The 26042-nt window shown below is 40.5% G+C and overlaps 2 protein-coding genes across 2 annotated transcripts in view; both read left to right on the top strand.

Moving 5' to 3' along the window:
* Positions 1–26042, top strand: part of LOC118937841 (NLR family CARD domain-containing protein 3-like) — a 67342-nt gene that overhangs the window by 2439 nt on the left and 38861 nt on the right. The window contains exons 2-3 of the mRNA XM_036939577.1: positions 14669–14785; positions 14985–15069. Of these exons, the coding sequence (XP_036795472.1) occupies positions 14669–14785; positions 14985–15069 (202 nt within the window). The remainder of the gene's footprint in view (positions 1–14668; positions 14786–14984; positions 15070–26042) is intronic.
* LOC118937859 (stonustoxin subunit beta-like) lies at positions 23977–24884 on the top strand (the record flags this gene model as incomplete). Its single annotated transcript, XM_036939637.1, has 1 exon — positions 23977–24884. A coding segment is annotated over one exon (567 nt), but the record flags the coding sequence as incomplete, so codon positions are not given.

The following is a 26042-nucleotide window of genomic DNA, read 5'->3' as shown; positions in this document are numbered from 1 at the left end:
CTATATAGCAGAGAACATCAGCCCCAGTGAGTGCTGTCTTTATAATCACTATATAGCAGAGAACATCAGCCCCAGTGAGTGCTGTCTTTATCATCACTATATAGCAGAGAACATCAGCCCCAGTGAGTGCTGTCTTTATAATCACTATATAGCAGAGAACATCAGCCCCAGTGAGTGCTGTCTTTATCATCACTATATAGCAGAGAACATCAGCCCCAGTGAGTGCTGTCTTTATAATCACTATATAGCAGAGAACATCAGCCCCAGTGAGTGCTGTCTTTATCATCACTATATAGCAGAGAACATCAGCCCCAGTGAGTGCTGTCTTTATCATCACTATATAGCAGAGAACATCAGCCCCAGTGAGTGCTGTCTTTATCATCACTATATAGCAGAGAACATCAGCCCCAGTGAGTGCTGTCTTTATCATCACTATATAGCAGAGAACATCAGCCCCAGTGAGTGCTGTCTTTATCATCACTATATAGCAGAGAACATCAGCCCCAGTGAGTGCTGTCTTTATCACCACTATATAGCAGAGAACATCAGCCACAGTGAGTGTTGTCTTTATCATCACTATATAGCAGAGAACATCAGCCCCAGTGAGTGCTGTCTTTATAATCACTATATAGCAGAGAACATCAGCCCCAGTGAGTGCTGTCTTTATCATCACTATATAGCAGAGAACATCAGCCCCAGTGAGTGCTGTCTTTATAATCACTATATAGCAGAGAACATCAGCCCCAGTGAGTGCTGTCTTTATCATCACTATATAGCAGAGAACATCAGCCCCAGTGAGTGCTGTCTTTATCATCACTATATAGCAGAGAGCATCAGCCCCAGTGAGTGCTGTCTTTATCATCACTATATAGCAGAGAACATCAGCCCCAGTGAGTGCTGTCTTTATCATCACTATATAGCAGAGAACATCAGCCCCAGTGAGTGCTGTCTTTATCATCACTATATAGCAGAGAACATCAGCCCCAGTGAGTGCTGTCTTTATCACCACTATATAGCAGAGAACATCAGCCACAGTGAGTGTTGTCTTTATAATCACTATATATATATTATTAACTGATTACTATCCAATCTACTATTAACTATATATATATATATATATATAGTCAGTTATATTATTAATTTATTACTCTCCAATCAACTATTAACTATATATATGTATATAGTCAGTTAAATTATTAACTTATTACTATACCATCTACTAATAATGTAACTGACTATATATATATCGTTAATAGTAGATAGTATTAATAATTTAACTGACTGTATATATAGATAATAGTAGATTGGATAGTAATAAGTTAGTAATATAACTGACTATATATATAGTTAATAGTAGATTGGATAGTAATAAATTAGTAATATAACTGACTATATATATAGTTAATAACGTATTACTATCCACTTTAGGAATGGGAGGCTGTTTTACATTAGTCTGCAAATGCATTGATAGATACATGCAATACTTTATTATAAGGGCAAATCTTTTTTTGTTTATTTTTTGGGATGTTGCTTCCTCTATCTTCAAACTCAAGTTTGGCCAAGACCAAAATCAAGCTTAGTAGTATCTGTTTTATCTTGGGACAAAGTGTCCTGGTTCAATTGCCTTCTGTTTCAGAGGAAATAGAGTGTCAAATGACCAAATTCCATAAAAAACCAAGGAAACGGCAGTAAGTGCTGCCATTTTACTTTATTCCACCATGTTTTACTGCAGTTACTGAGGTTTTCCTTGTTATTCTATCAGACTCCGATATCAGGCCATACCACCATATTTTACTGCAGTTACTGAGGTTTTACCTTGTTATTCTATCAGACTCCGATATCAGGCCATACCACCATGTTTTACTGCAGTTACTGAGGTTTTCCTTGTTATTCTATCAGACTCCGATATCAGGCCATACCACCATGTTTTACTGCAGTTACTGAGGTTTTACCTTGTTATTCTATCAGACTCCAATATCAGGCCATACCACCATGTTTTACTGCAGTTACTGAGGTTTTACCTTGTTATTCTATCAGACTCCGATATCAGGCCATACCACCATGTTTTACTGCAGTTACTGAGGTTTTACCTTGTTATTCTATCAGACTCCGATATCAGGCCATACCACCATGTTTTACTGCAGTTACTGAGGTTTTACCTTGTTATTCTATCAGACTCCGATATCAGGCCATACCACCATGTTTTACTGCAGTTACTGAGGTTTTACCTTGTTATTCTATCAGACTCCGATATCAGACCATACCACCATGTTTTACTGCAGTTACTGAGGTTTTACCTTGTTATTCTATCAGACTCCGATATCAGGCCATACCACCATGTTTTACTGCAGTTACTGAGGTTCTCCTTGTTATTCTATCAGACTCCGATATCAGGCCATACCACCATGTTTTACTGCAGTTACTGAGGTTTTCCTTGTTATTCTATCAGACTCCAATATCAGGCCATACCACCATGTCAACCACCCTCACACACTCCATGAGGGGCGGCAGGGTAGCCTAGTGGTTAAAGCGTTGGACTAGTAACCGGAAGGTTGCAAGTTCAAACCCCCGAGCTGACTAGGGGGTCGTTCTGCCCCCACTGTTCCTAGGCCGTCATTGAAAATAAGAATTTGTTCTTAACTGACTTGCCAAGTTAAATAAAGGTAAAATAAAATAATAAATAAAGCCAGTGATTCAGTTATCACCAGAATAAACATGGCACAACGGTTGAACTCATATTGAAACGCAAATACCCAGATAATGGTAAAAAAGAGGGCAAACAAAATATATAAATAATAGCTAATAAAATGACAGAATTGATAGTAATCTTTCAGTATATTTGATGAAATAACCTCATGGCCAAAAAATTGTTGGCCAAAACAGGAAAACAAAACTACATAACACCATTAGGGGCTCCTGAGTTGAGCAGCGGTCTAATGCACTGCATCTCAGTGCAAGAGGCATCACTACAGTCCCTGGTTCAAATCCAGGCTGTATCACATCCAGCCGTGATTGGAAGTCCCATAGGGCAGCGCACGATTGGCCCAGCGTTATCCGGGTTTGGCCTGAACAGGCCGTCATTGTAAATAAGAATTTGTTCTTAACTGACTGGCCTAGTTAAATAAAGGTTTCAATTCATTTAAATACAGTTGAATGTGGTTGGAACTCTCAAACTGTTTCCATCAAACAGAAAACCAACATGAAAGTTGGATCAACACATTTAGATTTCAAGATACTGCACTTTGCTTTTGCATTACCCATATCGCTGTTTAAGGTCAAACAAAGGCAGAGTGCAGTATCCATTTTTTAGGGGTCATAGGTCAGGTCATTGGTCGTGGTTGATATGCATGGAGAGCAAAAAAAACAAAAAAACATTTGTCTCAGATTCACTGTTAGTGTAGCTGCTCTTTGCCTTTGTAGGACAGTAGTTCAGGTGGCTCTTTGCCTTAATCTGCCTCCTGTCCCTCCTATCGCCATGGGTACACTTTTCTGAAAACAATGACACCATACTTTGCTTAAACCTGTTCTGCCAGTTCATTACCAAAAAGATGAAAAGATATCAAACAGATATGTCACATTTCTGGTTCGTCCATAATGTGGTTCCTGCTTGTAGTAGGCCTTGTTTACAGGAATCCTTTCCTCTAACTATAAATCACATGATTTCATGAGAAACATTTTCTGCAGTGAAAGGGTAATGCAAGTCAACGTGTCTTTGGATGAATGTCAACAAGATGTATAACCAGCATTGTTAAAATTCAAGCTGACCAGACCAGTTCACACCTTATGAGAAGACAATGTTCAACTGTAGTCCATGAAGAGGTATTAGGATTATGAGCACAGCTATTCTGCCGTACAATTGCAAACTGCCGCTAAACATTTGGTGAAAGATGGGTTAAGACCAAAATCAGGCTTTGTAGTAGTATCTGTTATATCTAGTGACAAAGTATCCTAGTTCAATTATCTTCCGTTTCAGAGAAAATGGAGTGTCAAATGTGAAGTAACTTTAAAATCCCAGTAAAAACCCAGTAAAAACAACCTGTTGCCCCACATGGGGGGATATATCTGTTACATATAGGTGATGGAGGAGAGGGGGGATATATCTGTTACATATAGGTGATGGAGGAGAAGGAGAGGGGGATATATTGTTACATATAGGTGATGGAGGAGAGGGGGATATATCTGTTACATAGAGGTGATGGAGGAGAGGGGGATATATTGTTACATATAGGTGATGAAGGAGAGGGGGATATATCTGTTACATATAGATGATGGAGGAGAAGGAGAGGGGGATATATTGTTACATATAGGTGATGGAGGAGAGGGGGATATATCTGTTACATAGAGGTGATGGAGGAGAAGGAGAGGGGGATATATTGTTACATATAGGTGATGAAGGAGAAGGAAAGGGGGGATATTTTGTTACATATAGGTGATGAAGGAGAGGGGGGATATATCTGTTACATATAGGTGATGGAGAGAAGGAGAGGGGGATATATTGTTACATATAGGTGATGAAGGAGAAGGAAAGGGGGGATATTTTGTTACATATAGGTGATGAAGGAGAGGGGGGATATATCTGTTACATATAGGTGATGGAGGAGAAGGAGAGGGGGGATATATCTGTTACATATAGGTGATGGAGGAGAGGGGGATATATCTGTTACATATAGATGATGGAGAGAAGGAGAGGGGGATATATTGTTACATATAGGTGATGAAGGAGAGGGGGATATATCTGTTGCATAGAGGTGATGGAGGAGAAGGAGAGGGGGGGATATATCTGTTACATATAGGTGATGGAGGAGAAGGAGAGGGGGGATATATCTGTTGCATATTGGTGATGGAGGAGAAGGAGAGGGGGGATATATTTGTTACATAGAGAATAGTGCATTCGGAAAGTTTCCAGACCCCTTGCCTTTTTCAAAGTTTTTTTATTCTAAAATTGATAATATATACTTTTTTTTTCCTGATCAATTTACACACAATACCCAATAATGACAAAGCAAGAACAGAACATTTAGATAAGTAGTCAGACCCTTTACTCAGTACTTTGTTGAATCACCTTTGGCAGTGATATCTTCTTGGGTATGATGCTACAAGTTTGGCACACCTGTATTATGCAGAGTTTCTCGCATTCTTCTCTGCAGAGCCTCTCAAGCTCTGTCAGGTTGGATGGGGATCGTCGCTGCACAGCTATTTTCATGTCTCTCCAGAGATGTTCGATTGGGTTCAAGTCTGTGTTCTGGCTGGGCCACTCAAGGACATTCAGAGACTTGTCCCGAAGCGACTCCTATGTTGTCTTGGCTGTGTGCTTAGGGTCGTTGTCCTGCTGGAACAAGTCTGAGGTCCTGAGTGCTCTGTAGCAGGATTTTATCAAGGATCTCTCTGTACTTTAGTCCGTTCATCTTTCCCTCGATCCTGACTAGTCTCACAGTCCCTGATGCTGAAAAACATCCCAACAGCATGATGCTGCCACCAACATGCCAGGTTTCCTCCAAACGTGAAGCTTGGCATTCAGGCCAAAGAGTTCAATCTTGGTTTCATCAGACCAGAGAATATTGTTTCTCATGGTCTGAGAGTCTTTTAGTCTTTAACTCCAAGAGGGCTGTTATGTGCCTTTAATTGAAGAGGGGTTTACGTCTGACCACTCTACCATAAGTGCTGCTCCATTTGTCAACGCCATGCAATACTCTGTGGAGGGCGCTTAATTGGAGCCAATTTCCTCTTTTAATTTTTTTTATTTTTTAAAGGAGTGGATCAGCTTAATATTGAGGTAAGAATATTGGTTCCATCAATGTAATTGTATGCATCATTTCCAATCCCCCATATATTTTTGGGGTAAATATATATATTCATACACGCGTGCATACATATACACATATATACACACACATACCTATATAGACATACATACTTTTTTAAAGAATATGCCTTTATTATTATTCCCCCCAAACCCTACCGCCGATCCCCCAATTGAAGTAAACTAATAAACACTTCTGCTTCTACCTTCAATTTATACATCTTATACACATTTTACATACACAGTCTATTTTACAATTGTTCTTTTTTCTTTATTTTTAGTCGTTCCTCTATTTCTGATGTCCATCCAGTTTGATTTATATTTGTCACTGTGCTATTTCACAACATTTCTGAACCTATATACATTTTACAGACCACGTACGTTTAACATGTTTTATCTTGTTATTAGTTCCACCCTTCAGCTCCATTCAATCCCTCCCATCTGTCTCATTAGTTCCACCCTTCAGCTCCATTCAATCCCTCCCATCTGTCTCATTAGTTCCACCCTTCAGCTCCATTCAATCCCTCCCATCTGTCTCATTAGTTCCACCCTTCAGCTCCATTCAATCCCTCCCATCTGTCTCATTAGTTCCACCCTTCAGCTCCATTCAATCCCTCCCATCTGTCTCATTAGTTCCACCCTTCAGCTCCATTCAATCCCTCCCATCTGTCTCATTAGATCCACCCTTCAGCTCCATTCAATCCCTCCCATCTGTCTCATTAGTTCCACCCTTCAGCTCCATTCAATCCCTCCCATCTGTCTCATTAGTTCCACCCTTCAGCTCCATTCAATCCCTCCCATCTGTCTCATTAGTTCACCCTTCAGCTCCATTCAATCCCTCCCATCTGTCTCATTAGTTCCACCCTTCAGCTCCATTCAATCCCTCCCATCTGTCTCATTAGTTCCACCCTTCAGCTCCATTCAATCCCTCCCATCTGTCTCATTAGTTCCACCCTTCAGCTCCATTCAATCCCTCCCATCTGTCTCATTAGTTCACCCTTCAGCTCCATTCAATCCCTCCCATCATATTTATCACACTTTTCTTTAACCATTTATGGTCTTTAATACAGGGCCGACACACAAGTTTCTTACTTTTTTCCCTTTCTACTTGCCTCTTCCATTTTTGTGGTAATGCTGCAATTAATTGGTTGTAATTTTGGGTAGAGCAGACATTTCCATATGTCTGTGTTAGCTGCATGTGTGACATAACTCCACCAGTCCTATTTATGATATCATTCACAAAAATTATACATTTTTTAAAAATGTATTTGAAAAATATATATATTATGTTCATATAATTTATAAAGCAGGTCACTAGGTGTAGGCAAAATCATAAGCAAATAGGTAAACTGTGATATGACTAAAGAGTTAATCAGGGTGATAGTTCCACCAATAGACGGGTATTTTCCTTTCCATGGTAGCAAGATCTTATCTATTTTTGCTAACTTTCTATAAACATTAATTGGAGTGAGATAATTTCTTTCTTTTGGGATTTGTATACTGAGTATGTCCACATCTCCGTCAGACCATTTTATTGGTAAACTACATGGTAATGTAAAATTAGCATTTTTTTAGTGATCCAATACGTAATATACTTATCACAATTTGGTTTTAATCCAGAGAGAATAGCAAAAGTATCTAGATCCTCTATGAGGCCGTGGAGAGACTCTAATTGTGGTTTTAAAAGAAAACATGAATCATCAGCGTACAATGACACCTTAGTTTTTAAACCACTGATTACTAATCCCTTAATATTGTTGTTTGATCTAATCTTAAAAGCTAACATTTTGATGGCAATAATAAATAGATATGCCGACAGTGGACAACCTTGTTTTAGTCCTCTAGAGAGTTTAAAACTTTATGAGATGTAGCCATTATTTACTATTTTACATCTAGGGTTACTATACATAACTTTTTATAAGAGATTCCCCAAAATTGAAATATTCTAGGCATTTATATATAAACTCCAGTTGTACTTTATCAAAAGCCTTTTCAAAATCAGCTATGAAAACCAGGCCTAGTGTCCCCGATATTTCATAGTATTCTATTGTTTCCCGTACTTGTCTTATATTATCTCCAATGTGTCGTCCATGTAAAAAACCTGTCTGATTAGGATGAATAATATCTGACAATACTTTTTAAATTCTATGCACCAAGAATTTTGCTAGGATTTTTGCATCACAACACTGAAGTGTAAGAGGTCTCCAATTTTTTTAATGGACTGGATGTTTATATATACACCACGTTGGTCCTGTTTCAGTAATAATGAAATCAGACCTTCTTTTTGCGTGTCTGATAATCTACCATTTATATAGGAGTGGTTAAAACATGCTAATAATGGTCCTCTGAGTACATCAAAAAAAGTTTTGTATACTTCCACTGGTATGCCATCCAGCCCTGGAGTTTTCCCATCCTTAAAGGCCCCAATTGCATCAAGCAATTACTCCTCTGTAATTTGGCCTTCACATGAGTCTTTCTGTACAGCTGTTAATTTTACAATATTATTAGGGGGGAAAATCATATAGTTAGTTTTACTTAGTGGAGATGGAGGAGCCTGAAATGAAAACATATTCTTAAAGTACTTTACTTCCTCTTTCAAAATATAATTTGATGAATCACGCGTAACTCCATCATTTGTAACAAGTTTTAATAAAAAAAATTGGTAGCATTTCTATATTGAACATTTAAAACGAATTTGGTGCATTTCTCCCCATATTCCATCCAGTTTGCTTTATTTTTATAATCAATTACACTAGATCTTTCTTGAATAAGTTACTCCATTTCTTTTTGTTTTTCCTCTAACTTATTTTGTGCCTATATAGTACAGTTTTACTGCTATCTAACTGTACTGTTAGTCCTTCAATCACCATTAAAATCAATAAATGACAAACTGGGTATACTTGAATTAGTTAGTAAGGTTTTAAAAGAGTTGAAGGCAAGCCTCGAGATGAGTGATGAAAAAGCTGTGACATTGGAGAAGGAAACAAACAAGCTAAAAGGGACAGTCAATAGATTTCCATACCCAACTATAACATTTTCCGTCAATATAGAACTGCCAAAGGGGGAGGAGTTGCAGTCTACTGCAGAGATAGCTTGCAAAGTAATGTCATACTTTCCAGGTCCATACCCAAACAGTTCGAACTACTAATTAAAAAAATTATTCTCTCCAGAAATAAGTCTCTCACTGTTGCCGCCTGCTTCCGGAAATGCTTAACACCCCGGCAGTCCTACAATCTAAGCTAGATGCCCTCAATCTCACACAAATCATCAAGGAACCCACCAGGTACAACCCTAAATCTGTACACAAGGGCACCCTCATAGACGTTATCCTGACCAACTGGCCCTCCAAATACACATCCGCTGTCTTCAACCAGGATCTCAGCGATCACTGCCTCATTGCCTGTATCCGCTATGGGTCCGCAGTCAAAGACCACCCCTCATCACTGTCAAACACTCCCTAACACTTCTGTGAGCAGGCCTTTCTAATCGACCTGGCCCAGGTATCCTGGAAGGATATTGACCTCATCCCGTCAGTTTAGGATGCCTGGTCATTCTTTAAAAGTAAATTCCTCACCATCTTAGATAAGCATGCTCCGTTCAAAATATGCAGGGCTAAGAACAGATATAGCCCTTGGTTCACTCCAGACCTGACTGCCCTCGACCAGCACAAAAACATCCTGTGGCGGACTGCAATAGCATCGAATAGTCCCAGCGATATGCAACTGTTCAGGGAAGTCAGGAACCAATACACGCAGTCAGTCAGGAAAGCAAAGGCCAGCTTCTTCAAGCAGAAATTTACATCCTGCAGCTCTAACTCCAAAAAGTTCTGGGACACTGTAAAGTCCATGGAGAACAAGAGCACCTCCTCCCAGCTGCCCACTGCACTGAGGCTAGGTAAAACGGTCACCACCGATAAATCCATGATAATCGAAAACTTCAACAAGCATTTCTCAATGGCTGGCCATGCCTTCCTCCTGGCTACTCCAACCTCGGCCAACAGCTTTGCCTCCCCCCCCCACAGCTACTCGCCCAAGCCTCCCCAGCTTCTCCTTTACCCAAATCCAGATAGCAGATGTTCTGAAAGAGCTGCAAAACCTGGACCCTACAAATCAGCTGGGCTTGACAATCTGGACCCTCTATTTCTGAAACTATCCGCCGCCATTATCGCAACCCCTATTACCAGCCTGTTCAACCTCTCTTTCATATCGTCTGAGATCCCCAAGGATTGGAAAGCTGCCGCAGTCATCCCCCTCTTCAAAGGGGGAGACACCCAGGACCCAAACTGTTACAGACCTATATCCATCCTGTCCTGCCTGTCTAATGTATTCGAAAGCCAAGTCAACAAACCATCTCGAATCCCACCATACCTTCTCCGCTGTGCAATCTGGTTTCCGAGCCAGTCATAGGTGCACCTCAGCCACGCTCAAGGTACTAAACGATATCATAACCACCATCGATAAAAGACAGTACTGTGCAGCCGTCTTCATCGACCTCGCCAAGGCTTTTGACTCTGTCAATCAGCATATTCTTATCGGCAGACTCAGTAGCCTCGGTTTTTCTAATGACTGCCTTGCCTGGTTCACCAACTACTTTGCAGACAGAGTTCAGTGTGTCAAATCGGAGGGCATGTTGTCCGGTCCTCTGGCAGTCTCTATGGGGGTGACACAGGGTTCAATTCTCGGGCCGACTCTTTTCTCTGTTTATATCAATGATGTTGCTCTTGCTGCGGGCGATTCCCTGATCCACCTCTACACAGACGACACCATTCTGTATACTTCTGGATCTTCCTTGGACACTGTGCTATCTAACCTCCAAACGAGCTTCAATGCCATACAACACTCCTTCCGTGGCCTCCAACTGCTCTTAAACGCTAGTAAAACCAAATGCATGCTTTTCAACCGTTCGCTGCCTGCACACGCACGCTGACTAGCATCACCACCCTGGATGGTTCCGACCTAGAATATGTGGACTTAAGATCTATAAGTACCTAGGTTTCTGGCTAGACGGTAAACTCTCGTTCCAGACTCATATCAAACATCTCCAATCTAAAATCAAATCTAGAGTCGGCTTTCTATTCCGCAATAAAGCCTCCTTCACTCACGCCGCCAAACTTACCCTAGTAAAACTGACCATCCTACCGATCCTCGACTTTGGCGATGTCATCTACAAAATAGCTTCCAATACTCTACTCAGCAAACTGGATGCAGTTTATCACAGTGCCATGCGTTTTGTTACTAAAGCACCTTATGCCACCCACCACTGCGACCTGTATGCTCTAGTCGGCTGGCCCGCGCTACATATTCGTCGCCAGACCCACTGGCTCCAGGTCATCTACAAGTCCATGCTAGGTAAAGTTCCGCCTTATCTCAGTTCACTGGTCACGATGGCAACACCCACCCGTAGCACGCGCTCCAGCAAGTGTATCTCACTGATCATCCCTAAAGCCAACACCTCATTTGGCCGCCTTTCCTTCCAGTTCTCTGCTGCCTGTGACTGGAACGAACTGCAAAAATCGCTGAAGTTGGAGACTTTTATCTCCCTCACCAACTTCAAACATCTTCTATCTGAGCAGCTAACCGATCACTGCAGCTGTACATAGTCCATCGGTAAATAGCCCACCCAATTTACCTACCTCATCCCCATACTGTTTTTATTTATTTACTTTTCTGCTCTTTTGCACACCAGTATCTCTACCTGCACATGACCATCTGATCATTTGTCACTCCAGTGTTAATCTGCAAAACTGTAATTATTCGCCTAACGCCTTTTGCACACAATGTATATAGACTCTTTTTTTCTACTGTGTTATTGACTTGTTTATTGTTTACTCCATGTGTAACTCTGTGTTGTTGTCTGTTCACACTGCTATGCTTTATCTTGGCCAGGTCGCAGTTGTAAATGAGAACTTGTTCTCAACTAGCCTACCTGGTTAAATAAAGGTGTTCTCAACTAGCCTACCTGGTTAAATAAAGGTGTTCTCAACTAGCCTACCTGGTTAAATAAAGGTGTTCTCAACTAGCCTACCTGGTTAAATAAAGGTGTTCTCAACTAGCCTACCTGGTTAAATAAAGATTAAATAAAACAATAAAAATAAGATCGAAACCGAAGTGAATGAAGTTAAAAAGGAGAACACCGTTCTGAGAGAAGCCTTACTGGACATACAAACTAGATCCATGAGAGAGAATGTGGTACTTACAGGCATCCAGGAGAAAAAAGGAGAAGTTCCTGAATCTGTAGTTAGAGAGTTCCCCCTTACAGCGCTTCAGATCCCACGTGAAGCTATCGACAAAATCCAACTTGAACGTGTACACCACTTCGGACAGAGAGGCCAAAGGTATGAACACCCAATCGTTGCCAAATTTGCTTCATTTAAAGATAAAATAATGGTTAAAAACCTGGGTAAAATTGGCACGAATGACCAGTTCCCGAAGGAAATTGGAGAACTGCGTAAAGTTCTGTATCCAATTTTCAAAGAAACTAGATTAAAAGGGAAACGAGTCGTTGATAAACTATGCATCGATAACCAGTTGTTCAGAGACACAACACAAAGCACACTGCTCCATGTCTATTTTAAAAATGACAAAGTTCTCATAGATGAGGAAAATAATGAAACACAATTCTAGCCCTGTTATGAATTGTAACAATACAATAAAAATAAGAATAGCTTTTCTATATGTCTTCACATATAACTAATTGGAACACACAAGCACTAATTCAACATGGTGAAGATTAAAACTATGTACACAGAAGGCACAGTATGTGTGGCTGGTGAGGTGTGTGTTTATGTTTTATTTTATTTGTTATGTTTGGGAAAGTTGAGTGAGTGAGAAATGATATGGTTGCATATCCCAGAGCCAATGTATTGCTGTGAGCCGGGGGTATGAGAGGGCTTTCAATGTTGTTCAGATGATGGATATACTTTTATAATGAATTATATGTCTTATTGATTTATTGTCCTATCATGGTGGAACAGTTTTTAAATAAATTATACATTTGATTTATTTATTGTCCTATCATGGGGAACGACATTTTTTAAATAAATGATATCTAATTATTTATTTATGATCCTAATTTAATGGTACGGTCCACAACCCTATACCCTAGACACCCACCTGAATGACCCAGATACTAAGGAGAAGTCCTAATTTAATGGTACGGTCCACAACCCTATACCCTAGACACCCACCTGAATGACCCAGATACTAAGGAGAAGTCCTAATTTAATGGCACGGTCCACAACTCTATACCCTACACACCCACCTGAATGACCCAGATACTAAGGAGAAGTCCTAATTTAATGGTACGGTCCACAACCCTATACCCTACACACCCACCTGAATGACCCAGATACTAAGGAGAAGTCCTAATTTAATGGTACGGTCCACAACCCTATACCCTAGACACCCACCTGAATGACCCAGATACTAAGGAGAAGTCCTAATTTAATGGTACGGTCCACAACCCTATACCCTAGACACCCACCTGAATGACCCAGATACTAAGGAGAAGTCCTAATTTAATGGTACGGTCCACAACCCTATACCCTACACACCCACCTGAATGACCCAGATACTAAGGAGAAGTCCTAATTTAATGGTACGGTCCACAACCCTATACCCTAGACACCCACCTGAATGACCCAGACACTAAGGAGAAGTCCTAATTTAATGGTACGGTCCACAACCCCATACCCTAGACACCCACCTGAATGACCCAGATACTAAGGAGAAGTCCTAATTTAATGGTACGGTCCACAACCCTATACCCTACACACCCACCTGAATGACCCAGATACTAAGGAGAAGTCCTAATTTAATGGTACGGTCCACAACCCTATACCCTACACACCCACCTGAATGACCCAGATACTAAGGAGAAGTCCTAATTTAATGGTACGGTCCACAACCCTATACCCTAGACACCCACCTGAATGACCCAGACACTAAGGAGAAGTCCTAATTTAATGGTACGGTCCACAACCCCATACCCTAGACACCCACCTGAATGACCCAGATACTAAGGAGAAGTCCTAATTTAATGGTACGGTCCACAACCCTATACCCTACACACCCACCTGAATGACCCAGATACTAAGGAGAAGTCCTAATTTAATGGTACGGTCCACAACCCTATACCCTAGACACCCACCTGAATGACCCAGATACTAAGGAGAAGTCCTAATTTAATGGTACGGTCCACAACCCTATACCCTACACACCCACCTGAATGACCCAGATACTAAGGAGAAGTCCTAATTTAATGGTACGGTCCACAACCCTATACCCTAGACACCCACCTGAATGACCCAGATATTAAGGAGAAGTCCTAATTTAATGGTACGGTCCACAACCCTATACCCTACACACCCACCTGAATGACCCAGATACTAAGTGGGAAGTCCCTAACTGAAATGTCAAATGTAAATGTTTTACATAAAAATCTCATATTACTGTATTGATATTTTTTTTAAATATTAATGTTATTGTCAGACATGTATCATTTGTTTTTTATTCAAAAATGTATTTACTATTTTACATTTGAAGCCATTAAAACCTTGCAGTACTAGTTATTTCTCTGAGAGTGAAGCAGATATTTAGCACTTAGCAAAAAAAACGTTTGTCTGAAATGAAACCATCAAGTGATCATTTTTAAGCAAATGCATGTCTGTCATTGAACAACCTCATGCCACGGTTAGGCAGTGAAAAAACATACCAATATCCTTCATAATTTCATTAAACAATAGAAGCTAATTTAACAACATTTTCTGAAAATGGATATATAGCATTTTGGAATTAATCTATTCTTATGTTTCCCCATCTGTACCCAGAATAGATGAAATACTTAATGTTTGTCCCTGTTGTGTTGAAGCCCAATCAAGCAGGAGAGACCAGCCTCCCTTGTACCCAGCTGTGTGTCCATGAAGAGTGACCAGTCTATGGAACTACCTATAGAGTTTAGAGAGGGAGACTTTTCTACTGAACAAAGGTAAGAAGAACTCATGGGTCATGGTCAGGGAGTTAAACAACACTGTCTCTAGTCATTTCTTCTCTCCCATTTTTCAATTTATTTTTGTTGTTTTCATAATCCATAGGCAAATCGTTTTTTTCCATTTTCATAGTCCTAAAATGATATTAAACATTCCATCCTTGTATGTGTGTGCAATCCTTGGATGTTTTGTCCACAGAAACCAACAGGAGAGATCAGAGTCAGAGATTCTCAGTGGTCAGTCTTCCCAGAGTCATCAAACAGACCTGGCCTCTATATTCAATGTATGTGGTCCTGTTATGTACATTTGTTTTTGTTTACCTCCAGTAAAGTTGATCTGTCAATCATTCATTCGTGTTTTTATTGAGAAAGCATTTCTCTTGCTTAACTTATTTACTTTATTTATTTCAGTTGCTTGAAGAGAATATTATCACATTTGTGAAGAACGAGCTAAAGATGTTCAAGAGGATTCTGAGTCCAGAACTCCCACAAGGCTTTGAGAGTCAGAAGCAAGATAAGGAAGTGGTGGATGCTGAAGATGAGAAGCAGGACGGCAGTGCCAGAGAGGGGGCTCTGAAGATCACACTGCACGTCCTGAGGAAAATGAACCAGAAGGAGCTTGCTGACACACTGGAGAAAAGTAAGAGCTGTCTGCCTCATGTTGAATGCTGTTTTATAACAAACATTAAAAGCTGAAGCTAAAGTACAGGGAGAGCGAGAGTTTAAAAAACAAAAATTGATTCCTTGTTTTAGCAAGTTGACTGAACACATTCTCATTTACAGCAACAACCTGGGGAATAGTTACGGGGGTGAGCCAATCAGGTGATCGTGATGGTATGAGGGACAGATTAGGAATTTGAGAACATTAATAAAACCAATAATAATATAATCAATATGAATACAACAGTGTTACACATTTATACAGGCATTTATCAATTATTATTACGTACAACTTTCTAACATAGTCCTACAATACTGTATTAAAACAGATGCATTAAAACAGACTAAATATTAATATTCCATATGTTATTTCTTCATTCAGATGAGCTTGCTGTGATTTGCCAACGTGAACTCAAATCTAATCTAAAGAAGACGTTTCAATGTGTATTTGAGGGGATCGCTAAACAAGGAAACCCAACACTTCTCAATAAGATCTACACAGAGCTCTACATCACAGAGGGTGGAACAGGAGAGGTCAATAATGAACATGAGCTGAGACAGATTGAGACAACAACCAGGAAACAAGCAAGACCAGAGACTGCAATCAAATGTAACGACATCTTCAAACCCTTAAGTGGACAAGATAAACTTATCAGAACTGTGCTGACAAAGGGAGTCGCTGGCATTGGAAAAACAGTCTCTGTGCAGAAGTTCATTCTGGATTGGGCTGAAGGAAAAGCAAATCAGGATGTCCAATTTGTATTTTCATTGCCTTTTCGTGAGCTGAATTTGATGAAAAGGGAAAAACACACTTTGATTGAACTTCTCAATCACTTCTCAATGGAAACCAAAGAATCAAGAATCTCCAACTATGACAAGCACAAAGTTCTGTTAATCTTTGATGGTCTGGATGAGTGCCAACTGCCCCTAGACTTCAAGAAGAACAAGATCTGTTGTGACGTCACCAAGTCAACCTCAGTGGATGTTCTGCTGACAAACCTCATCAAGGGAAATCTGCTTCCCTCTGCTCTCCTCTGGATAACTACCCGACCTGCAGCAGCCAATCAGATCCCTTTAGAGTGTGTTGACCAGGTGACAGAGGTACGAGGGTTCAATGACCCACAGAAGGAGGAGTACTTCAGGAAGAGATTCAGTGATGAGGACCTGGCCAGCAGAATCATCTCACACATAAAGACATCAAGGAGCCTCCACATCATGTGCCACATTCCAGTCTTCTGTTGGATTTCTGCAACAGTCCTTGAAGACATACTGAAACATAAGAGAGAAGAGATGCCCAAGACTCTGACTGAGATGTACACACACCTTGTGGTGTTTCACACCAAACAGAATAATGAAAAGTATCTTGGAAAAGAAGAGACAGGTCCAGACTGGAATAAAGAGAGCATTCTGTCACTGGGGAAACTGGCTTTTCAGCAGCTTCTGAATCACAATCTGATTTTCTCTAAAGAAGACCTGAAAGAGGCTGGCATTGATGTCAATGAAGCCGCAGTGTACTCAGGATTGTGCACACAGCTCTTTAAAGAGGAATGTGGGCTGTACCAGGTCAAGGTGTACTGCTTCGAGCATCTGAGCATTCAGGAGTTTCTGGCTGCTGTATATGTGTTCCTTTCATTCAGCAACAACAATGAGAATCTAATGGCCGAACTGCAATCAACATCTAGTAACGATTGTCTACTGAAGCCAGAAGTTACTGTCTACAAGAGCGCTGTGGATAAAGCCTTACAAAGTGAGACAGGAAACCTGGACCTTTTCCTCCGCTTCCTTCTGGGCCTCTCACTGGAGTCCAATCAGAAGCAATTAGGAGGTCTACTGACAAAGACAGGAAGCAGCTCACAGAGCCATGAAGAAACAGTCAAGTACATCAAGGAGAAGATCAGGGAGAATCCCTCTCCAGAGAGGTGCATCAATCTGTTCCACTGTCTGAATGAACTGAATGACCATTCTCTAGTGGAGGAGATCCAAAGATACCTGAGCTCAGGAAGTCTCTCAGAAGCCAAACTCTCACCTTCACAGTTGTCAGCTCTGGTCTTTGTGTTGCTGACTTCAGAAAAGGAGGTGGATGTATTTGACCTGAAGAAATACTCCAGATCAGAGGAAGGTCTTCTGAGGCTGCTGCCAGTGGTCAAAGCCTCCAGAGCTGCTCTGTGAGTACATAAAATTACTTTTAAGTACTGATCATCATAAAGAACTTTTCAGTTTAGAGAAAAATGAATTATTGAAAAACATATTAAATCAATGCATTGATGTTCACATTAGTATAACAATATGCCCATACAATTCTAGGACACAGAATATGAATCTATATGTTGTTTGAGAGAATAAACCAAATGCATCTGCCATTGTCCTTCTACACTACCGGTGTTACATTAACAGTGTGTTCGTGAAATCATGATGATCTCTTTATCAGGCTGTCAGGCTGTGGAGTCACAGAGAAATGTTGTGATTCTCTGGTCTCTGCTCTCATCTCAAACCCCTCACACCTGAGGGAGCTGGATTTGAGTAACAATGACCTGAAGGATTCAGGAGTGAAGCTGCTCTCTGCTGGACTTGGGAATCCCCACTGTAAACTGGAGACTCTGAGGTCAGTATTCCTGTAGTTGGTCAACAAGTGATAACTGTTCACCAGATTCACATGTGTTTACCAGACACATAGTCCACATCATGTGTTTACCAGGCACATAGTCCACATCATATGTGTTTACCAGACACATAGTCCACATCATATGTGTTTACCAGACACATAGTCCACATCATATGTGTTTACCAGACACATAGTCCACATCATATGTGTTTACCAGACACATAGTCCACATCATATGTGTTTACCAGACACATAGTCCACATCATATGTGTTTACCAGACACATAGTCCACATCATATGTGTTTGGACAGTGAAGTTTACAGTATTAAATCTGGTGCTCTGCTCCAGAATTTTGGATATGTGATACAGTGGCAAGGAAATTATGTGAACCCTTTGGAATTATCTTGAGTTCTCCATAAATTGGTCATAAAATTTGATCTGATCTTAATCTAAGTCACAACAACAGACAAACACAGTCTGCTTAAACTAATAACACACAGACAATTCAACAATTATTCGTTTTCATGTCTTTATTGAACACACCGTGTAAACATTCACAGTGCAGGGTGGGAAAAGTATGTGAACCCTTGGATTTAACAACTGTTTGACCCACCTTTGGCAGAAATAACCTCAACCAAACGTGTTCTGTAGTTGCAAATCAGACCTGCACAATGGTCAGGAGGAATTTTGGACCATTCCTCTTTACAAACTGTTTCAGTTCAGCAATTTTCTTGGGATGTCTGTGTGAACCGGTCTCTCGAGGTCATGCCACAGCATGTCAGTCAGGTTGAGGTCAGGACTCTGACTGGGCCACTCCAGAATGCGTATTTTCTTCTGTTGAAGCCATTCTGTTGTTGATTTACTTCTGTGTTTTGGGTCGTTCTCCTGTTGCATCATCAAACTTCTGTTGAGCTTAAATTGGCTGACAGATAGCCAGCCGTACATTCTCCTGCAAAATGTCTTGATAAACTTGGGAATTAATTTACCTGTTGATGATATCAAGCTGTCCAGGCCCTAAGGCAGCAAAGCAGCCCCAAACCATGACACTCCCTCCACCAGACTTTACAGTTGGGATGAGGTTTTGATGTTGGTGTGCTGTGCCTTTTTCTTCTCCACACATATTGCTGTGTGTTCCTTCCAAACAACTCAATCTTAGTTTCATCTGTCCACAGAATATTTTGCCAATAGCGATGTGGAACATCCAAGTGCTATTTTGCGAAATTCAGACTTGCAGCAATGTTTTTTTGGACAGCAGTGGCTTCTTCAGTGGTGTCCTCCCATGAACACCATTCTTGTTTAGTGTTTTACGTATCGTAGGCTCGTCAACAGAGATGTTAGCATGTTCCAGAGATTTCTGTAAGTCTTTAGCTGACACATTCTGTGCTGTGCTCTTCCAGTCATCTTTGCAGGACGACCAATCCTAGGGAGAGTAGCAACAGTGCCGAACTCTCCATTTATAGACCATTTGTCTTATCGTGGATTGATGAACATCAAGGCTTTTAGAGATACTTTTGTAACCCTTTCCAGCTTTATGCAAGTCAACAATTCTTAATCTTGGGTCTGCTGATATCTCTTTTGTTCGAGGTATGATTCATCAGGCAATGCTTCTTGTGAATAGCAAACTCAAATTTGGTGTGTTTATTATAGGGCAGAGAACCTCTAACCAATGTCTCCAATCTCATCTCATTTATTGGACTCCAGGTTAGCTGACTCCTGACTCCAATTACCTTTCAGAGTCATTAGCCTAGGGGTTCACATGCTTTTTCCATGCTACACTGTGAATGTTTAAATTATGTATTCAATACAAACAAGAAAAATACAATAATTAGTGTGTTATTAGTTTATTTTACCAAGTAAGTTGACTGAGAACACATTCTCATTTACAGGGGAGAGGAGGGGGATGAATGAGCAAATTGTAAACTGGGGATTATTAGGTGACCATGATGGTTTGAGGGCCAGATTGGGAATTTAGCCAGGACACGGGGGTTAACACCCCTACTCTTACGACAAGTGCCATGGGATCTTTTAATGACCTCAGAGAGTCAGGACACCCGTTTAACGTTAATCCAAAAGACGGCACCCTACACAGGGCACTGTCCCCAATCACTGCCCTGGGGCATTTTTTAGACCAGAGGAAAGAGTGCCTCCAACACCACTTCCAGCAGCATCTGGTCTCCCATCCAGGGACTGACCAGGACCAACCCTGCTGAGCTTCAGAAACAAACCCGCAGTGGTATGCAGGGTGGTATGGTGCTGGCACACTGTGTTTGTCCGTTGTTGTCAACTAGATGAAAATCAGATCAAATGTTATGACCAATTGATGCAGAAATCTAGGTATTTCCAAAGGGTTCACATACTTTGTCTTGCTACTGTATTTTATATTTGCCGACTGTAGACGTTACCTTTTATTTGAGTGTAATGGTTGAGAGGTGAGCATGTTTTTCTTGTAGCCTCTGTAACTTTCTCACTCATTGTTATTCAAGATTCATTCATGATTTTTCATAAGCATGCCATAATCAGGATTAATTTAGTACTGTTTAGAAACATGTTATTTATCAACTTAGAAAGAAAATTACTCCAGTCTTCATTGACCATTCAGTTACTAAATGGGCAAAATGTAACTCAAAACACCACAACCAAAAAGTGCTTTCATATCTAAACGTGAAGCAGATATGTATGAAAATACCCTAAAATAGAAGGTGACATTATATACTGTCACCTGATATGATACATTTCATCTCAAATTGAAAATCCTGGAGTATCGAGCCAAATTTTAAATGTTATCTTCACTGTCAAATGGATGTGGTGTCACTTCCTCCAAAAGTCGGCTCCTCTCCTTGTTCGGGCGGCGTTCGGCGATTGATGTCACTAGCCGTTTCTAGCCGTTGTGACATCGCTGCTCCATTTTTCATATATCCATTTGTTTTGTCTTGTTCCAAACACACCTGGTTGTCCCTAATCACACTGAATGTATTTAGTCCTCTGTTCCCCTCTATGTCTTTGTGTGATGTTGTTTTATGTTATGTGGGTATTTGCCACGCGCCAGACTTTTGTTCATGTTCCGTGTTTTGGGCACGTTTACTGTACTTATGTGCTTTCCTTTTGGAATGGAAACAAAGTGCGCCTGTTACTACACTCTACTCTCCTGACTTCGCCTCCCGTACACACCCGTAACATGTGGACTGTATATTCAATACAATCTAAATCTGATTCCTCACTGTCTGTCTCACTGTCTGTCTTTTGACTGATAGTGCTTTTTAAATTGGTCTAGCCAGTCTACTCAAATATTTGTGCTATACATTTCTATATCTACAAGCAATACTTTTGTCATTTCTAACGATGATACAATCATTTATGAATAGATAAAACATGTTTCAGGACACTGATATGTCTGAATATGTTGAAATAATACATTGCCACAAAAGTAATACATCACCACCAAAGTATAGCAGTGTGGTTTTAAAATGATTTTACAGCTTCCGAGTGGCGAAGCGGTCTAACATGCTGACCAGACTGGATACGTCGCGTGCGCGAGCGTCGCAAAATAAATTTAGAGATCTATGTTATTCAAATATTGCCCCCACACTGCTCGCGCACGCCAACGAGCATCTGCGACACCAAGGGCTAAAATAGAAGTCATTCCTATTTCTGACGCAGGTCGTGCTGAAAGTCATCTCCTCATTGGTTTATAGAAGCAGGTACCCACGTGCCATCTCCTCATTGGTTTATAGAAGCAGGTACCCACGTGCCATCTCCTCATCGGTTATACCCACGTGGGTGATTGAAAGACGAACTTTGTTGCCGGTTGTCGTGGTAATACAATGAAAGTTTAGATGCGATCACCATATAAGTTCAAAGATGAATAAGCCTGGAAGGAGGAGAGATGACTAGAATCGATTCGGTTGACCGTTTCATGTGTGGATTAATTGTCGGAGTAGAGGTCCTTGTGCATTTCAGGTAAAATAACAACTCAATGTTTATATCCCAGGACAAATTAGCTAGCAACAGCAAGCTAGCTAAATAGGACAAATTAACGTTAGGTAGCAAGTGCGGGAGTTCCATAGAACAACACAGGGGAGGGGAGGGTTTAGCTGGTGGGCCTTTACTTGGCTCATCGCACTCTACCGACTCTTGTGGCGGGCCAGGTGCTTGTGGGCTGACCCCGGATGCCAGTTGAACGGTGTTTCCTCTGACACATTGTTGTGGCTGTCTTCTGGCTTAGCTGGCGGGTGTTAAGGAGTACGGTTAGGCCGGTCATATTTCGGAGGATGTATGAGTCCACCTTTACCTCTCCCGAGCCCGTTAGGGACCTGCAGCGAAAAGCCAAGATTGAAAAAGTAGGAAATATAAATACAATTATTTGACTCTTTGCAGGCTGTCACGCTGTCAAGTCACAGAGGAAGGCTGTGCTTCTCTGGTCTCAGCTCTGAGGTCAAACCCCTCACACCTGAGAGAGCTGGACCTGAGCTACAATCACCCAGGAGACTCAGGAGTCAGACTGCTCTCTGCTAGACTGGAGGATCCAAACTGCAGACTGGAGAAACTCAAGTATGTAGAGGGTTTATGTCAATGATCATATCAGACATGTTTGAGTTATCAAGCTAGTTGAGACAAACATTCTTACCAACCCTTGGACAAAGTTATATGCTGTGTGTGAGTGTGTGTGTTCACGTGTATCACTCAATGACTGTCTGTTCTTCTGCTTACCACTACAGTGTGGAACATGGTGGAGAGTACACAATGAAACCTGGACTTAGAAAATGTGAGTGTTGACTGCTGTGAAGAATATGACTAAGAATAAGTCTTAAGTCATTACTTACTTGGTCATATTAAATATCAGCTGTAGTTCTACAGAATCAGAAGTCAGGGACACCAACGTTTAGAAAGAGCTGTTTTGACAATGTGTGTGTCTGTGTATGTGTGTGTCTGTGTATGTGGGTATCACTGATCCCTCCGGTATTGTTGCACCAGTTTCGGAGGTCTACGTCACCGGCCTCTAGGAACTGAACTGTGTCATTACGCACACCTGGTCTCCATTTCCTCACTGATTTATGTCTGTATAAATTTGCCCTTTGGTTCACCATTTATTGTTGCAATGTCTGTTGTGCCTGTGAGTACCTGTGCTTGTGTTGTTTTGACTTTCGTGCCACTTTGATGTGCATATATGATTACGGGCCTCATTGTGTGCTTTTGTTTACGGGTCTCGTCCTCTGTATTTATTTGAAGTACTCTTCGCTCTTTTGTTTGGGTTCAACCCTGTGTTTTGTAAACGTGTTTGTTTGGGTTCTACCCTGTGTTTTGTTACGTGTTTGTTTGGGTTCAACCCTGTGTTTTGTTACGTGTTTGTTTGGGTTCTACCCTGTGTTTTGTATACGTGTTTGTTTGGGTTCCAACCCTGTGTTTTGTATATGTGTTTGTTTGGGTTCTACCCTGTGTTTTGTATATGTGTTTGTTTGGGTTCAACCCTGTGTTTTGTTACGTGTTTGTTTGGGTTCAACCCTGTGTTTTGTATACGTGTTTGTTTGGGTTCAACCCTGTGTTTTGTATATGTGTTTGTTTGGTCTTCGTCCCCGTGCCTTTACATGGCCCGCTGTAATTTGGGTCAATATAAACCCTTATTACGCATTCCTGCGCCTGTCTCCCAATCCTTCACACAACGTGACAGTGTGTGGCGTGTTCATGTTACATTAGAAATGTGTGTGTGTGTTCATGCATGCAGACAGGTGTGTGTGTGTGTGTGTGTGTCTCTGTGTGTGTTACATTAATGGGAATGAGAGTTTTTTATATTACCATACAGTATAATATATGATTATTCAACAAGTCTCACGTTACCTTAACTTCTCCTTTTGATACCTAGAAACATCTATATTAAATTAATTAGTGAAAAGTAAGTTAACATTCTAATGTGAATGATGATGATTTATAATATTGTGTCTGGTTTCATCCATCAGATGCCTGTGATCTCACACTGGACCCAAACACAGCAAACAGACTCCTCTCTCTGTCTGAGGAGAACAGAAAGGTGACATGTAGGACAGAGGAACAGCCGTACCCTAATCACTCAGAGAGATTTGAGGTCTGGCCACAGGTGCTGTGTAGAGAGGGTCTGACTGGGCGCTGTTACTGGGAGGTAGAGATGAGTGGGAGAGGTGCTGATATAGGAGTGACATATAATGGAATCAGAAGGAGAGGATTGGGTAATGACTGTGGGCTTGGATACAATGACAGGTCCTGGAGTCTGTTCTGCTATGACAACAGTTATAGAGCCTGGCATAATCACAATCTCACTATCATAGACGTCCCCGCCTCCAGCTCCCACAGAGTAGGAGTGTATCTGGACTGGCCAGCCGGCACTCTGTCCTTCTACAGAGTCTCCTCTGACACACTGACCCACCTGTACACATATCACACCACATTCACTGAGACCCTCTATCCAGGGTTTAGGGTTTGGTATGGAGACTCCTCAGTGTCCCTGTGTCAGGTGGTTTCACTCTAATCCTGGTCATGTTCAGTAAGACACACTGGAGCAACAATGTAGAATATCTCTAGTGTGTAAACATATGATTGTAAATATTCATGAATAAACACCATTGAAGTTGACAGACATTGTCAACTGGAGTCTAATAGAATGAATCACCACACTGTGTTGTAAAAAATGTTTTAATTTACAAACTATTTGTCTTGTTGTTATTGGGCTTCTTGGTGTTTGTACATATTGTTGTCTGTTGAATGTTTATTTGTCAAATTCTTGACACAACAATCATGTTTCTGTATCAACTCAAATACACTGAATGAAATGTACATGTGACAGATGTGACTAATAAAGTTAATCAACCAGATGGAAGAAGAGAGGTGTAAATGTTTTAATATTGATCACAATATGACAGTACAGTAATAGATGGAAGAAGAGAGGTGGAAATGTTTTAATATTGATCAGAATATGACAGTACAGTAATAGATGGAAGAAGAGAGGTGTAAATGTTTTAATATTGATCAGAATATGACAGTACAGTAATAGATGGAAGAAGAGAGGTGTAAATGTTTTAATATTGATCAGAATATGACAGTACAGTAAATGGAGTACAGTATTAGATGGAAGAAGAGAGGTGTAAATGTTTTAATACTGATCACAATATGACAGTACAGTAATAGATGGAAGAAGAGAGGTGTAAATGTTTTAATACTGTTCAGAATATGACAGTACAGTAATAGATGGAAGAAGAGAGGTGGAAATGTTTTAATATTGATCAGAATATGACAGTACAGTAATAGATGGAAGAAGAGAGGTGTAAATGTTTTAATATTGATCACAATATGACAGTACAGTAATAGATGGAAGAAGAGAGGTGTAAATGTTTTAATACTGTTCAGAATATGACAGTACAGTAATAGATGGAAGAAGAGAGGTGTAAATGTTTTAATATTGATCACAATATGACAGTACAGTAATAGATGGAAGAAGAGAGGTGTAAATGTTTTAATACTGATCACAATATGACAGTACAGTAATAGATGGAAGAAGAGAGGTGTAAATGTTTTGCTGTATTGAAGTGGTGTGTTTTTAGTGAATCTCCTTTATCATCTCTGGCACAACACCCTCTGTGAGGTCAGAAACATTTAGGGGAAATGGAAAGAGATCCTGTGATGTGATTTCTTCTTTTGTACAGGCATTCCTTTTAAGCCTGCTAGGTTACTGGTTGTCTATAATGACGTCTCCTGTGTAAACACACACCCTTGTTACGTTGCAGGCAAGCAGCTTCAGGAAGTGATACTGTGTATTCAGTATTTACATTATAATATCCACTATTCTGTCATTATAATATCCACTATTCTGTCATTATAATATGCACTATTCTGTCATTAAATTATCCACTATTCTGTCATTATCATATCCACTATTCTGTCATTATAATATCCACTACATTATAATATCCACTATATAGTAATTATAATGTTCACTATTCATTCATTATAATATCCACTATACTGTAATTA

This window comes from Oncorhynchus mykiss, chromosome 12, assembly GCF_013265735.2.
Source record: "Oncorhynchus mykiss isolate Arlee chromosome 12, USDA_OmykA_1.1, whole genome shotgun sequence".
NCBI lineage: Eukaryota > Metazoa > Chordata > Actinopteri > Salmoniformes > Salmonidae > Oncorhynchus > Oncorhynchus mykiss.
Note: the sequence above shows the minus strand (reverse complement) of the source record. Positions and strands in the feature narration are given on the sequence as shown.